This window comes from Formica exsecta, unplaced genomic scaffold, assembly GCF_003651465.1.
Source record: "Formica exsecta isolate Colony F162 unplaced genomic scaffold, ASM365146v1 scaffold245, whole genome shotgun sequence".
NCBI classification, from domain to species: domain Eukaryota; kingdom Metazoa; phylum Arthropoda; class Insecta; order Hymenoptera; family Formicidae; genus Formica; species Formica exsecta.
In genome coordinates, this window is record NW_021849727.1 from 582,144 (window position 1) to 598,998 (window position 16,855).

The window sequence follows — 16,855 nt, forward strand, 5'->3', positions numbered from 1 at the left end:
TTCCGATCTCATCCTCCCAACGTGAATCGCGTACTTCAAGTTTAATCCCAAAGTTCCCAAACGCACACAGACATCCATCCGAGGAAAGGACGATAGAGAAAAACGTGACGTGAGAAACCAGCTCGGCCTGCTGGAGACTGAAATGAAAGAGGGAAAAGAGCAGCAAGCTTGTTTACCAATAATAAAGTTCAAGCCGGCGCAAAGGAAGACAAAGTGTCTTTTCTCGCGGTACGGATGGAAACTCCAGAAACGCGAACTCTCCTACACACACACATACATGGGATGATCGCAACCGTGGTGAATGGAGTGAATGAAACGGAGATACAAATGCGGATCATTTTCGAAGCCCATGACGTTTCTCAAAGTGATAAGACACACGATAGGCGCCTGATATCCCTCTCGCATCGTATTTTTCTTTCTAATATGCCAATGTCGAAGATGTATTCGCGATTCGTTTCTATATTTGTTGTAATAAATATTTTTACCTCAAATAAATATCTTTTAGTTATTATAAGAAGACCCTGTTCTTCTGATTGAAAATTTTTGTCATAATTTTTTATAGAAGAGATAATGATGTTTATATTCTCCTATTTATTTCACAGAATTTATTTCCGCGATATTTAACTTAATTTTCTCCGTGATTAGATTGAAAATTTGTTTCAACAATTTAACTTTGTATTGAGTTAGTGTTCGCACAATTTTCACAACTCCCCTTGCAATCGAATTAAGTAAAAGTTACCGGACGTGGACGCGTAAGTCGCGAGACTCCTGCGTATAATTTTCCCCGCTTCAAAGATCCAAGACGCGGGTCCTCAAGATACCTTAGAAAATTGAGAATAAACTTGAGCGTATGTCATAAGCCAAAAAGAGCTCGCGGACTCTTAATATGTGTACGAGAAATTGAAAATGTACTCCAACGCGATATCGTTTATATGGGAACGGCAGATTTTCCAGCCTCCATCTCCGTCTCTGTCGCGAAATCCCGAAGAAGATCTTCGCGAAAAGCAGCATCATTTATATCCGAGGGACTCGGTACCTTCGGTCCGTCTTGCCAGTAAGATAAATTGCCATTCTGGTCGCACGATAAACGAACCATCCACCCACCGACACTCTCTCTCTAGGAGAGAGGGACGATCCTCGTCTCCCAAGAAGCGAATAGAGACATACGCGCTATTTCGTTGGGCGGAATCGTTGCAAAACGCCGAAGACATATAAGTCCACTCCATCAAGCGTCAAGCTCTCCGAAGCTTATCAAACTTCTGAAGGCGGTTTCGTAATATCGCCGTCCCTCACCGCATAGCATCGATCTTCCACGAGCCGATTCAACGGACCGGAAATTAAGCTCGCCACGAGATATTTTTTTTTAGGCCAAGTTCGCGCAACTTTTATCAGCAAAGTATTTTCGATATCGGCGAATCTTTCCGTAAATATTAATCGCGGTCAAGTTTGAGGTTTGACTTGTTTTCCCGACTCTTCCTAAAGAATCTGTTAGACGGCAACTAGAAAATGTTGTTAATGAATGCCAGAAGTATTATAACTTGCGTACGCTTTTACTCCCTTTTAGCTTTCAGAACTTTAGAAAATATATGAAAGATTAAAAGCTCTCGCTCTTTCTATGGAAAAGAGAGTCCATCTAAAACTCCGAAACTCCTGCTTCCCTCCAAGCTAGAAAAATAATTTGCAACGACTGCTTCTCGAATCGCTGCTTACCAGTCGGCAGGCCATCCATCATCTCTCTCGGAGACGCTGTTGCATCAATTTCTATTAGGAAGACGTGCGAGAGCGAAGGGACGAACGCGAGTCGAATATACGCAAGCGGGGAGAAAAGTTTTTTCGACAAAAGTCAGAGGAAATCACAGGGAAGACAGATGCGTCACTAGAGAAGGTGAGTTTCCACAGGAAGAGATTGTTCTCTCATCTTAGAATTAATATAAGATTAATAGAGAGACAGAGAGAGAGAGAGAATGTGTGTGTGTTTTGGAACATATCTCGGATATTGAATTTAATACAAGGAATTTTTATATTTGTGGTAGAGAATTTTTTCTATGGAAAATCTCCAAATCATTATCTGTTACAATCTTTTAACATTCAATATTCACGTTAGATAATATTATTTTTATTCACAAATTTTGAGATATATATATTTTTTTTGAACATTGCGAAAAGGAAAAATGTTCTTGGCAGGATGTCAAAAATAATTGATAAACAGATATGAATAGACAAACTTTCGTTATTTATCATTTTATTTTAATCAATAATCAAATAATTGTGAATCCAACTGTCATGAATTTAAAAAAAATGATGAAAAGAGAAAATTACGCATTCTAACTGGGGTACAATAATGATTTTATTTCAGATGAGAAATTTATCTTTTCAAAACCGTATTGCTTGACATATTTTTTATTAAAAATGCACAGAACTTATTTAAACCGAGAAGAACTTTGAAATCAAAGATCAAATCCGAGTTACGAGCTAATTGAGGATATCGATTTCATCGACGAAGCGAATGAGAAAAATCATCGTGAGCTCTAACTAACAGCCGGCGCGTAACGTTACCGATATCATTAATATTTATCGGAGCGATTTTATTATAAACCCCATTTCGCCTAAACGTCTGTGCTCCGAGAGGCGGATATCGCCTCCGTTATCCGAGCACGAGACTTTGCTGAGAAAACGATATAAAATTTTACTGCTTTACCGTTATAATGAAAGTCAGAGATGAGATACCTCGAGGACTTGAGCGATAAATGTAAAATTACAGCATCGCGCTTTCATGTTTAACATAATGCGCAACATGGTTTTAATGTATCGTACGAATGTAATTAATTAATCAGAGAACTTTGACATAATTTGGATATTATATATAGAATGAATTTAAGTTAATACTTTCAGAAAAAATTCTATTAAAAAAGAAACAAAAAGTAGACATTTTTTTCTCGAATTATTACTTTTTATTTAAATATAATGAGATATTATTTTTTCTACATTTTGTGGAATTTTTACATGTTAAATATCGTAGTAGTAACCTCTCGTTGAAAGTCAGTTAATGTAAAGCATATGTAGAATTGAATTAATAATAACGCTTTATTATAATTACTTCCCCGTTCATAAAGCGTAATAAAAGTCCGTTAACTTTTAATATAAAAAGAATGTCTAATTTAGATCACGATTTCAAAATTAAAAAGTCATTTTAACATTTGATAAAAAATTGTAACTGCTATATATATTATTACACCGAAAGCGCCTGAATGATGGCAACACATGCAGTTATGCAATCATAGAAAACCAACATATTTGTGATTTCGATGCTATTATTATCGATGATCACTATCATTTTAAAGAAGACAAATTTCTCGGCAACAAGTTTTTATTCACATTCATACTGTATTTATATATTTTATATATTATTTGTATTGTGTAAAAATATAAAAATTATTAGCCTCTCGTTTTTCAAACATTATCGATTTTTATCATTTTTTTTTGTGAAGAAAAAATCAATTTATCATTCATTTCCGTCATACAAAATTTAGTTGTAATTATAATAAAGAAATATTAATATCATCAATGACGGACAGTAAAATATGCATCTCTTTGTCTTTTGCGTATGTCTCTTCACATGACGTCATATGAGAATTCAATGTATGGTCAAGGTCTTACGTATTTTTCAGATCCAATCGACAATATTTCTGAATAATAACAATATTAACGATCGTGCAAACACGTGTGATACCGCGTAGTTACTTGAAGTATGAAGTATCTCCGCAGAAAATTTTATGCAAATTACGCAAATATAGACAGAATGACGTGTACTTTTCACGTTTTTACGTAATAAAACTTTTAGCCTGGATCTATAATAGGTGTAGGAAGTCTCAAGCCATAAAAAATTGATCAATCACAGTCAAATGTAAGGAGAATAATCAATTGTTATTAGTAATTTTTTTTTACGGCTTAAGTCTTACTATATCTATTGTAGATCCGGCCTTGCCCGACTTGTTAAAGGCCAGATAAATTTATAATTGAGGTTCAAGTACAGACATATTCGCGTTTTGTATAAAAGTGGAAAAAACCTAAAATTTACGGCGATTTTCTACCGGTTATTACTAATAACTCCCGCATGCATGTCTCACGTATGCATCAACATGAGCTGTAAAATCGCGTGCCCGCTCACAGACGATTGACCTCCGAGCGATACATGGCCATTTGGAGCAGCCTAATTTCCATTTATTACGCAATTGATGCAATTAGACACGTCAATCGCGGGATAATAGGCGAGACGCGCCCAATCGCGACTGCATGAAATAAAGCTCGCTTCGCGCGTATAAAGTCAAGAAGAAGAAGATGAAAGTGTTCGCATGGGACAGACTGCATTATTAATATGAACCGAGATTCTAACTATGTATTTTACATATAACCTCGCGCTTAAACGTCACATAAGTGTATAGTATATCATTACTGAAACGCAGCAAAACAAATGCAGAAGAATTTATTAACATATCTTAGCGTTGACATATCTTAATTCTAAACAAAAGACAGAGTCTTTGTTTTTATAACTTGTGTCATTCATGAAAGCGACCATAAAAAGATATAAGATACAAAGAAACTTTTAAAATTTTTAAGAGAATGTAATAAATAAAATGTTACGTAATAAGGTGACATCTTGTAGATGTAATATTTGGAATATTTTCTTTTTGCCATAATTTAAATGTAATTTTTGGTATTTGACTTACCAGAGATTTTTGTAACTCAATTTCTATTTCAATTTCAATTCGAGACTCTCTTAAAGTTTGCTTATCACCTCTGACACTATACCTGAAAAAAATGCAACTTCATTTTTAGTGTTTAAATTTTCAATTATGCATACGATAAAATCATAAATAGTAATAAGAAAGAAATAAATTTTACAGTTTTAAAAGAAGATTACATCACAACTGGAAGCGTTGTGTTTTTATCTTATTGAGTATCATTTTTACTTTACATTTAAATTTCTTTGCGATTTAACTTTTGCGGTACTTTAGTTTCATATTCTTCAATTATACAGCAAAATTCGCTTCTCGATTTAAGTCGAGGTTAAAAATTCATATAAATCTATTACATAAATTAAGCCTTACAAATCGTCGTAAATTTCGCCTCCTTGATTCACTTATCTTCGCAAGGACGAAGATTTCGAATTCGGACGAATATAATCTGCAATTTACAAATACGTTATGTAAATGTTATGCTTTTCCCCTCTATACGTTCGAAATTTCAATTATGCATGCGATCGAATCGTAAATTAGTTTTGCACAAGCGTACATAGATACACGCGTGACCGAGATACGTACTGTTATATCAGAGTGCTCATCCCCGGCGCTACTTTCTCGCGCGCGTGTTCCACGGTTTTTTTTATGTATTTTCGTATACCTTTTTCTTTTTGATTTCGGCCACGTGCGCGCCGCTCTCGCTCACCTGCGATTGGCTCGTGGCCGGGGGCTCGACGCGCGAAGGGCTCCCGCGTCCGTTTAAAAATAAATTAACGCCCGTGCGAGAGCGTGAATTGCAAATCGGCGCCAGTACACTCCGAGGATCGAAGCGAGCGACGTGACGAGACTTTTATCGCTTCGACGACTCTATCTGCACGAATATGTATGCAGAATAAATAAGCGCGCGCGCACGCCGGCTACGTGTATAACGGATAACGCCGTCGTCGTCCCCGTCCTTGTCGCGCACGTTGCGATCATGATGTTCTCGCTCGTTTTTCTCCTCGCTAGGATTTTCACGGAACACTCGAATTACGTGAGAGAGATGACGCGTGTTCGACACGTGCGAGTGCAGCGAATCGCGTAAAAGCGCATCGCGTAATCGATCCCCCAGTTTAGCGATGCTGGCCGCGTGTAACCTCTAAATACGCCGCAGAAAAAGAGCGCTGAACATAACCTACAATAATCTACGTACCTCACGTACGTAATGTAGTTCTTTTTCCTTTCTTTTTTTTTTTTATCATTCGTCGGTTCTCGTATTTGCGCCCCTCGTTTTCACCCCTTATTCTTATTCGTTCCCTTTGATTGTTCTTCGCGGCTCGTAAAGCGGATAAAAAAAATAAATAAATAAAAAAAGGGGACCAAAGTGCGCGCCGTCGACGGCAATTCGCGAGTGGGATCCACGGTCGACATTTATCTAACTTTACCGCAGATCTTCATCGATCTTCTTCTTCCTGGATAGCACGAAACGAAGTCGACGATGAAGCGAGATAGTTAGGAGATGCTGTAAGTCGACGCCTGTAACGTAACACCCGTACGGAGAATGTACGTGTATCTCTTTACCACGTTATCGCTATCGTTATTTAAACCAGCGTTCGGTCGACGGCGTCATCAAGTCCGGCGCGATTTACGTCCGTTGCGTAATGACAGCGATAATCGAAAAAAAAAAAAAAAACACGCGCATCTTCATCTATTTTTGCTTTGTTTTCCCGAAAACTTTATCCTCATTAACGCGCCGCAACAATATCGTGTGTGTCACGCTTGTGTCATCTCGAGATATGAAACGCTATTATTGTATGTTGCCAGGTCAGTTACAAACGGTACGGTCGCCTATAAACGGTGGATTATGTCGCACAGGAGACAGACTTAGGTAAAATGTCTCGCAGTTTGCCAGACAGGGTGGCCGGGCTCTACTATGCCCACGGCCTATTCTGCTCCTCTCATCCCGTCATCATACTCTCGCTCGCAATCTCGGTTTTGCTATTTTGCTGGTGAGTCATTCACAACTTTGATGTCGATTTATTTATTCCTCGAATCTGGAACAAGATTGAAACTTGCATTTTGTGTTGTCGCAGCTATCCACTTGTCAATCTGCCTATACCAGGCAACGCTCCGAAAACTGTAATAAACAATACCATCGTACCAGCGAACGATACAGAAACTTCAGTATTGTACGTTCAACAAGTAGTGTTAAGAATCGGAGTAATGCCATGGACTGAAGATCTGACGTTGATGGATGCCTTTCGAGGGCCTCTTTACGAAGTGTTCAATCTCTTGGAGATCATACAAAACTATCAACACCCAGAAACGTGAGTAAAGTACTTTTGTTACCTACTCAGGGAATTGAGAATCTGTACAAAATATTAACATATAAATAACAATACAAAAAAAAATAAGGCTAAAACATCTTTGTTTTTTTAGATTCAAGACACTTGGCCAAGTATGTTTGCATATCGAAGCAGCGAAAAGACGAAATGGCAAAAAAGCAGAAGTGTTGCCAGAATACAACTGTCTTGTTCTATCACCTGCAAATTTGTGGCAACAGAGTATAGAGTTGTTTGCTCAAGATACAAATCTCATTAATACGATATTTTCTTATCAGGTAAATATGGTATTGCAATATATAAAAAATTACTCTGTGTAAAGTAACCATATTCTCTTGTAAACAATTTATATTTAACGTTATATATCATGCAACGAATAAAAATCTTTTTCCATCCTGGTATTTTTATAATAAAGATAAGTCTAAGTTTGTTAATTTAGCCTTATCTTTATTATAAGAATTACCAGTCTTATCTTTACAATAAGAATACCAGGATGAAAAAAGATGTTTTAATTAGTCAACAAATTTAGTCTTATCTTTATTTTATGATAAAATTTCTTAATTTGTTCTCACCTTTCTATATTTATATCGCAGAATCTTCAAAGGGGTAAAATAAGTCTCGCAGAAGTAATGTTTGGAATGAGTTTGAAAGAAACGGGGATAAAGAGATATCCTGCTCGGATTCGTCAAAGAATTCTCCAATATGCTGTAACTATTTATTTGAAGAAATATGATGAAGAGTAAGTATTTATAATTTACGATTTTGACATATTAAAACTGTATACATTAATGTATATTAATGTACATTTTATTTAATTGTTTCCAGATTTATAAAAGGATTGCAGAATCGATTGAAAACTTATTATCATCTGCATCAAAATGTTAGCAACAATACGGACAATGATGAAATATTGAATATTTTCTACCCTGGTGAATTCAATTATAGTGAATTCTTCCCATTGATGATGACCTTCCTGGCCTTATTTTTCTACGAATATTTTCAAGTGCGGAAAATAGAACTTGTCAAGTCTAAACTGGGCATTGCGTTTAGTGCTACTGTGACAGTGATGGGCTCCCTATCTATGACAGTGGGTGTGTGTTTTTTCTTCGGTTTGACTTTGAGTATGAGCGCCAAAGAAGTGTTTCCGTATTTGGTGATTATTTTCGGCCTTGAAAACGTTCAAGTGTTGACAAAGAGTGTCGTCAGCACGCCCGCGCATCTGGACATGAAAATACGCGTCGCTCAAGCTCTATCGAAGGAGGGATGGTCTATTACGAAGAATCTACTCACGGAAGTAACGATTCTAACTATCGGACTATTCACTTTTGTTCCTGCTATTCAGGAATTTTGCATATTTGCCATCGTTGGACTATTGAGTGATTTTTTCCTACAAATGGTATTCTTCTCGACTATTCTTGCGCTTGATATCAGACGTACGGAGCTATCCAGCGAGAATTCCAAGTTTCACTTGTCGCACATCCCGCCATCACGCAGGACACAATTCACCACTACTATTACCAATAGAAAACCTCACATCTTCCGCTCCAAGTCTCATCCAAGATTGAATGGTTTATCCACTGGTCCGACGAACGTTATCGCTCCAAATACACAAAATACTCATACACTGGGCAAGATTCCCAAGCGTTTGAGATTGGTGCACATTTGGGCGCGAACGCGAATCTTCCAACGTGCATTTATGGTATGGATGGTCGTGTGGATCAGCATGACTATCAACAATTCCGGCATTATTGAGCATGTGATACACTTGAGTGAGACGCTAAAACCAGAAGCTGATATTGATGGATATACGATAGATAAACCTCAACCATTGAACTATGTTGAGCTAAATACAGTAACACCAATATCCGTGTCACCGACGACTATAGCACCAGATAATTTGAATGAACAGGTAAATTCTTTATCCTTTATGATATTATTCCTTGTTTCCATAATTGTCTATATAATTCAGAAAAAAATCTTTTTTTTTTTTCAGGACATAACTAATAATGCGACCGAAGAATTGAACAAGTTAAGACCAATGGATTTTCCGCCTTGGAATAGTTTATCATTGTACCATTGGTCCTCGATTCTTTCGATGTATAACGTGTCGATTGCTGGTGGACGAGTGACTATACTTCCGACAATAAAGCTATCGCATGCGGTGAATCCACAATTAGTGAAACAAATAAGCAATCCGAATGACGTTCAGCACTTCCAATGGCAGAGTCTTGCTACCGCCGCGCTCGATCCTTTGGATTTTTCCGGTTTGTAAATGAATATGAAATTAACCAGACACAACAAAATCGTCAATCACATGCCAGACACAACAAAACTTTAACACTTATCTTTATTTTCTAGATATGGAAGTACGGTCGAGATCGGAGGGACGCGTATTCAATACGGACGCGCCTTTTGTACCGTCGAGTCCGATGGAGATATTTTTGGCCGCTGTACTGTGCCTCATTAGCGTGATCGTGGTCGCTTACACGATGGTCGTACTCTATCGTTGTATCTGCTCCAGAAATTATGCCGAGTGGCGAGCTAGCTGGAATAAGCAAGAAAAGACGCATGATTCCGTTACTCAGCTAGTGTTGGAGGCAGTGCCCTTAGTTTTGGAAGGCCATATTCAGGAAGTGGAATGTATCGCGACGGACGGTAATACTATTGCTAGCACATGTCTAGCGGGACACATCAGGATATGGGACTCGACGTCTGGTGAAGAGCTGGCGCATATCGATAGACGGCAATTCTTCATCGGTCCTCAGAAAACTTTGAGTCAAACATCACCGGATGCTGACGAATTGATGTCAGATTATGAGAGCGGTGCGCAATCGATGGGACTTTACTCACCAGCTTCGACGATGTATCAAGGAAAGTTATTTCCCGCTTACAACGCGCAGAGAGTTGTTAATAATAACAATCACAAAAGGCGATCTATAGGAAACACGCTGGATTACGATTATCAGATCACTGAACTCGGTAGCGACACTAAGCAGAGGCTATTACGTCGAAGCTTAGACAGCGCTTATGATCTCCCCGATTTGAAACCGGCGATCAATATTAAATTTTCATCCATAAAATACACGCCTTTGCAAAAGAATTACGATCAAGGCTTCGACTTTGGCGAGCGATATAAAATTTTACTGAAGAAACATAATAAATCGATCGAGGAAATGCAAAAATCTGAAACTAGGGAACAGTTGAACGTACTCCCCGCGAGACCAACTAACTCAGTTGGCAGCACGACCTCCATAAATACAGATCGTACGATACAATTGTCGCATATCGCATCGGCGATTTGGTGTATGGATTATCAGGAAAATCTTATAGTGGTTGGATGCGCTAACGGCAGTCTAGAATTCTGGGAGGGTACGACCGGTAGATTTAAGGTGAGAATGAATAATTCGAAAAGCAACTGTATCTCATAGATAAAGATTAATAAATTACATTTTTCTCCTTAATTCACAGTGTCTCTTCGATGACGGATCGGGACTTGGAATTTCTGCAGTTAAACTCGTCGGTAGTAGAGTAGTAGCAGCTAAGTTGAACGGTACTGTCGATTTTCTGCAACTCGAGAGTTACAGCGAAGGCCAGCAGATTGATTGGGGCTTCACATCTTATAGAAGAAGTAAGTAGACATTAAAATGTGGCAGATTTCGTTTCTACATTATATATGATATTACATGATATTACTTATATTACAAATAAAATGCTCATTTCTTTATTGAAATAAATTCTTTTATATTCTAATTAACTTTTTTGTTATTTTAGCACATGTGCGAACAGGCAGCGCTGGTTCACCCATGGACCTAAATAACAGTATGCATACGGAGGAAGATCTACGCTGCATGAAAATTGGCTCTCATAGAGCGCATCAACAAGCGATCACCGTCCTGGACAGCGAAGGCGGACGTGTATTAACGGGTAGCCAGGATCATACCTTGAAAGTATACAGGTATACGAATTCGAATTCGATCAAGTTTTTTTCCTTTTTTCAATTGTCCGCATGTAATTATATTTTTCTTATCTAGGTTAGAGGATCAACTGCCTCTGTATACGCTTCACGGACATTGCGGTCCGATATCATGTCTATTTATCGATAGACTCAGTCCCATGACATCCGGTAGTGGGTCTCAGGATGGATTACTGTGTGTATGGGATCTTTTGACAGGTAATGTCATTAGTATCAATAAATATAAAATTCACAATTTATTAAAAATTACAATTTATCATAATTTCTGTATTTTTCTTTCACGATTTTTTTTGTTTTGTTCTTGTTGCAGGAACATGCATGTATAGTATTCAAGCTCATGATGGTGCTGTAGCTGCTATTACATGTTCGGTATCGTATGTGATAAGTATTGGAACAGATGAAAGATTATGTGTCTGGGAGCGTTTTCAAGGGCACTTACTACATACTTTGCCAGCACATAAAGCAGCTTACAGTTTACAATTAGTGATGCTGACACATCATCTCCTCATAATTAGTAATCAGGTAATATTCTTTCGAATGCTTATTATGCTTTTGTGATCGCTAAACTATAAATCTCAATCTGAATCTGAATTATTGATATTCCAGGGATCATTAGTAGTCTGGGACGTAAGGACGGGTGAGCCTGTGCGAGAAGTGAGATTGGGTCATAAAGACAGTTGCATTTTCGTAAAACAGATGTTGGCTTTGAGGGATAGCGTGGTTTGCGATTACGGCCGGCAATTAAGAATAGTCAGATTTCCGTTGGTCTCTGATAAGCTCGACTAAATTCTCTGTATACGCGCGTGTACATAGCCATTTTTCTTTACCTAGCGTTATTCAAAGAAAGTGTCTTATGTTATTTAGTCTTTAGCTTTTAGAAACTTGTAGATTTTTATACAACATATATCGTGATATTCTAAAAAGCGATGTATATTTTCGATGTAAGTTTATGTTCTCTGACTACACACTGTGGCCATTTTAGAGTGCACAACTTTCATATAATCGCGATACACATGCTTACAGAAATATATTTTTTATCCGATAAAACACATTATATAATCACATTTTTTTTTATTTTTATGCCGAATCGTTGATGCTGATAACATTAATGACTTCTATAAACACCAATTGAGAAGATTAAAGAAATGAAGATTGTATAGTTACACATAAAATGTTGTATATATTTTATATTTAGAATTCTTTTTATTTAATTAAATTAAATGATTCAGAATTTTATGCTCGATTACAAGCTCTTGAGTCAAACGTAATATCTCTTCATTCTAGTATTTTATAACATGCATAGTGGCTGTGCTTCATTTTGGAATGCCTATTAGCTTTTATTCTGTAATATAAAAGCGCTTCATATTCTCTATTTAAATCCTTTTTATGTTTTTACGATATATAACATCGTGATAACATACATGCATTTGTAAAACCAGTGTTATTCTTTAATGCATAGATATAAGACATTCTACTTATGACTCGATAACGATTATGACATAACTAAATATCAGCGACAAATAATTGTAAGTTTCTGTGACATTTTGAATATTCCTACTCGCTTTAATGATGGAATATGGATTTTGAAATCGCACGGGAATTAATCGAATGATTTTTTTTGAATTGTCGAATAATGTAATAACATTACATTCAACGACTATAACTGCAAGTAAACCAAAACTTAAATCTGAGTCCTCGTAAATGAATATAAATATTATTGTATGGATGAAAATGAAATAACCATTGTTACACATCAAAGTTTTAAAAGTGCCTTTATCGTATTCGTCATTTTCATCTTTACGAAGAAAAATTGAATAATTCACTAAAATAAAAATAAATAATTAATATGATAAAAAAAGAGATAAATCTCTGTATATTTATTATTATATAAAATATATTAATTATGTAAAAATTAAACTTATTTAATTTAATTTGATATATAATTAAATTTATTTAATTAAAGAGATTTTGATGTGATTCTGATACCCAAATTGTTTTAAAAATTTAGAAAGATTATAACCATGATGTTATTTAAAGTTGGTTGGTGCTATCGTTTATGATTAAGTTATTTCAAGGGGCTGGAGTTACATGAATATATTAATTACACATATGGGTTATTTGTGAATATATTTTCAATTGATTCCATCAATTGGATATTTATTTATTGTCATCGCACTACATTTTTGCGTTTTACACAATTGTAAACACAATTTTTTAAAGGGGAAGAGTTTAAGCAAAATGACATTGATTTCTAATTTATCCAACTATGTTTATATGTGTTACAGTAGTAATGTGTTATTACGTCCACGTATAGGTACATGAAAAAAGGATCTGCTTCTTTACTTGCTTTACTTAATATGGCAGCTGATTTGTAAGAGATGCGTATATAATGTTACATAAACAAACATAGTTCTTTGAGGGAGTACATGCCGTTCCGAGTTGCTATATATTATTTTCTTGCGAATAAGCGGACTTGGAAGAATATAATAGATTGTGCTTGTCTTTAATCTGTATATATAGAGGGATAATCAACTTTATTAAGGTAAATGCGTGTACATCGATCTTCTTTCTCGACAGGATGCAATGCTCTCATAGTCAAACATAGATGAATGGAAATTAACTCGAGAATATTGGCGTATTGGATAATAATGCGAACATCGCATTGTAGAGATGTCTTTCTTGATTTTGTTTATATTAAAAAATATATTTGTTATAGGTTTGTTCTCTCTTTTTTTAACTGAACTGAAACGGAACAAAATTGAAGAAGACGGATATATATTTAGAACTTGAAAAGAGAAAGAGAGAAAAAAACGAAAAGTGCAAGAAATTCAGTAAAATTCAATAAAAAGAATAAGTATACACTAAAAAGATATATAATTAGCAAAACAATATTCTTTTACAATACGAATCAAACTATCCGTACGCCACACTTCTCGCAAGTTAATAAAATTTTAGACTGATTGTACTCAATATATGGCATTTTTTTTTTAATAAATATTTAATTTTTAAATGTTTTCTATGCGCGAAAGCGCATCTGTAATCGACGAGAGAAGGAAAAATAGCAATATAGATATATATTTTTCCTAAGCAACTTTATATCGCAAGCATTACTGCAAGACTCAACTCTATACTGGTAAAAAATAAACGAACAAAAAGAAGATATACAGGATGTCCGATAAATCGTGGTGAGAGAGTCGACTTCCCGTGAAAAAAAAAAAAAAACAAATAACAGAAATATAAAATAAATATTTTGATATAATCTTCGAGAGAGAGAAAATTAGTCTTGAATATATGTATATATATAAATGCGTGTTTCTATATTTTTGATTGTAATATTGTGCGCGCTGATTACGATACAGTTCTTAGTAAAAATTAGCGATTGAGACATCAATTGTCACGAGTCGCCAACGATTTATTGATCATCCCGTATTATAATAAAATGTGCTCCTAGTAACAACTGTTGACTCGCTAATGATTAAAAATCTGTGCGTGCGACTTTTATATTTATTTAGTTAATTTAATACAAATTTTCATGCCGATCATATGCAGAATATATTGTTCTTAATAAATTGTCATATTTAATGTATGCTAGATACTCGTTTTATTTGTCTCATCATATTGTTACAGATCTTTGCCGAGATGATCTGTCATCGCCCGTAATCTTGAGATTCTTTCAAGAGTTCCTGGTATCGCATATTGTTAATAGCATGCTAAAAGGAAAAGTACGTGCTGTAATATGAAAAATAATTAATAATGATCTCTTAAGATCTTTTTAAAATAAACTTTCCCCTTTGATTAATATGCACCCACTATCCGGATGATTATAATGTATAGTAACTAATATGTTAATATTTTTAAGTATATTATTACGATCTGGAGTTGATACAATACGAATCTTATAAGTATCTTTAATTTATCAACAAATGCATTCTCTTTTACATAAGTGCAACAGCGATTAAAGTCTCGTCAACTGTGTGTTCAAAGAAAGAGGGAGAGATGAATTATTTATATATATATATTTTTTTTTTAATAAGAGAACTGATAATATTAACGTACGACATAACCAGCATTAAGCGGGATAAAAAATCGTCGTATTTTTCGTTCTCGACTGATATTTAATAAAAAAAAAACTAGGCTTTTAAAAAAAAATGAATTTATATATAGAAACCTTACGACATTGTTAAACTATGATTAATTATGCAAACTTTATGCGTGATCTTATATCAGTCAATGACGCTGTTGCTGCTTGATATTATATAAATCAGCGATCTTAATCGCTTCTCGAAATGAAAAAAATTGATGCTATTAACAATATGAGTTAAGAGTTCGATGACATCTGAAATAACAGCGATGTAATCTGCGACTAGACAATATGTATGATGATAATGTAACCAACAATTAACATAATCTTTAATACCTGGTCTCTTTCCTTATTATACGTTTGTGAACAAAATTATGCGCCAAGCACTAAGGCTCTTGTAAAATAAATGATTTATGATTAATATCTGTTCTCTAAGGAATAATATTTTTTTTTCTTATTACAGTAATGTGTAAGCATCAGATAAACGGTAAAAGAAGCATTTTCGTCAGTTTCGTATTTCGGTTACCATAAACACTGAAAAATGATCTTTATGTTTATTCGCGACAATAAAAATATATTTGAAGCACATTGCATTGAAAATTGATCTCACTGAAATGAATGTCGATTACACAAACTATACCTGACGGATATAAAATAAACAATTATTTAAAAAAATGAAAAAAACAGTAACATATATTCACAAGTTATTAATCATATATGTGAAATGAAAAGACAACAGAAGTAATGATCGAACAAAGCTAATGAAGAACAGAAGTAATGATTAAAAACTATTTAATTGTAATCGATTTTTTATTAATGCCAAAATAAGACAAAAATATTTCCTAGAAGAATTTTCAAACATAGCGTCAGAAACACACACAAATTGCGGAGAATAGTACAATGTGGGACACGCAGCGGCACATTATTATCGTTTCGTAACGCTACCAACGTTCCAATACGTTATCCATCACTTTTCAATGATTATAGTAATGAGAAGATACACACACACATACATTGCTTATAACTTCTCTTTAGAAAAGAATATTCGAGGAAAGGAGAAAATGCATTAAGTTCATCTATTTAAAAACAGAACTATTTTTTTATTTCCACTGTTCAAAGCTGTAAGATTCGAGATAATTATTTCTTATCTATGTTATATATGCAGGCTATACATTCATATTTTCTATTTTTTGCATGCATATCTAATAATATTTGACCTTTAATATTCATAAACATAAATATGAAATAAGTAATTAGTACAATTAATAAAAGAAATTAATTTTGCAGAGAACTTCTTCGCAAAAAACACAAAATTATAAAATTAAGTAGAATTTATCGACATGCCATTGCAGGATGTGATAATGTCAAAAGTGGTCTTGGAAGATTTTTGATTATGTTTAAGTATCATTGTTAACTCTTATTTAAGATAACGTTTTAGTATCAACTAGACAAGTTGACATTCGTGTGACATTTGTGCATGAATAAAATTGTTGTTACGTGACAAATCATATAAAGAAAAAAATTCTGCATTTTAGGCAATTTAAAAATTCAATTTAAAACAAAAGAGAAGTTACTCATACATAATGAAAGTTATTTGAGAATTCGTTACCGCAAGGTGTTACAAGCCGCATACAAAAATATACTTGCTGATTATTACGTTAAAATTCAAATATTAGTTGTATCTAAAAAAAAATCTTTAATGTTATACGGTTACATAATTATAATAATATAATAATTATAT

The 16,855-nt window shown here is 34.8% G+C and overlaps 1 protein-coding gene and 1 long non-coding RNA gene across 7 annotated transcripts; one reads left to right on the top strand and one right to left on the bottom strand.

Moving 5' to 3' along the window:
* Positions 1–2,935: 2,935 nt before the first annotated feature.
* Positions 2,936–5,453, bottom strand: LOC115236121. The gene is made up of 3 exons (XR_003884136.1): positions 5,322–5,453; positions 5,109–5,184; positions 2,936–4,809 (listed from the first exon to the last, which is right to left on the bottom strand). It is a non-coding gene; the product is annotated as an uncharacterized LOC115236121 (long non-coding RNA).
* A 125-nt stretch (positions 5,454–5,578) lies between these two features.
* Positions 5,579–14,623, top strand: LOC115236109 (sterol regulatory element-binding protein cleavage-activating protein). Of its 6 annotated transcripts, none has more exons than XM_029808323.1 (14): positions 5,579–5,622; positions 6,169–6,242; positions 6,543–6,727; positions 6,812–7,045; positions 7,158–7,338; positions 7,654–7,799; positions 7,886–8,969; positions 9,054–9,324; positions 9,419–10,449; positions 10,529–10,688; positions 10,832–11,015; positions 11,092–11,231; positions 11,344–11,555; positions 11,640–14,616. In XM_029808323.1, exons 3-14 carry the CDS (start codon positions 6,612–6,614, stop codon positions 11,817–11,819), a joined length of 3,939 nt encoding a protein of 1,312 aa, XP_029664183.1. In that variant the 5' UTR covers positions 5,579–5,622; positions 6,169–6,242; positions 6,543–6,611; the 3' UTR covers positions 11,820–14,616. The 6 variants fall into 6 exon arrangements, with proteins under 6 accessions (XP_029664183.1, XP_029664182.1, XP_029664181.1 ...); XM_029808322.1 differs by lacking the exon at positions 5,579–5,622 and adding an exon at positions 5,631–5,936 and having other exon boundaries at positions 11,640–14,623; XM_029808321.1 differs by lacking the exon at positions 5,579–5,622 and having other exon boundaries at positions 5,631–6,281; positions 11,640–14,623.
* Positions 14,624–16,855: the final 2,232 nt, after the last annotated feature.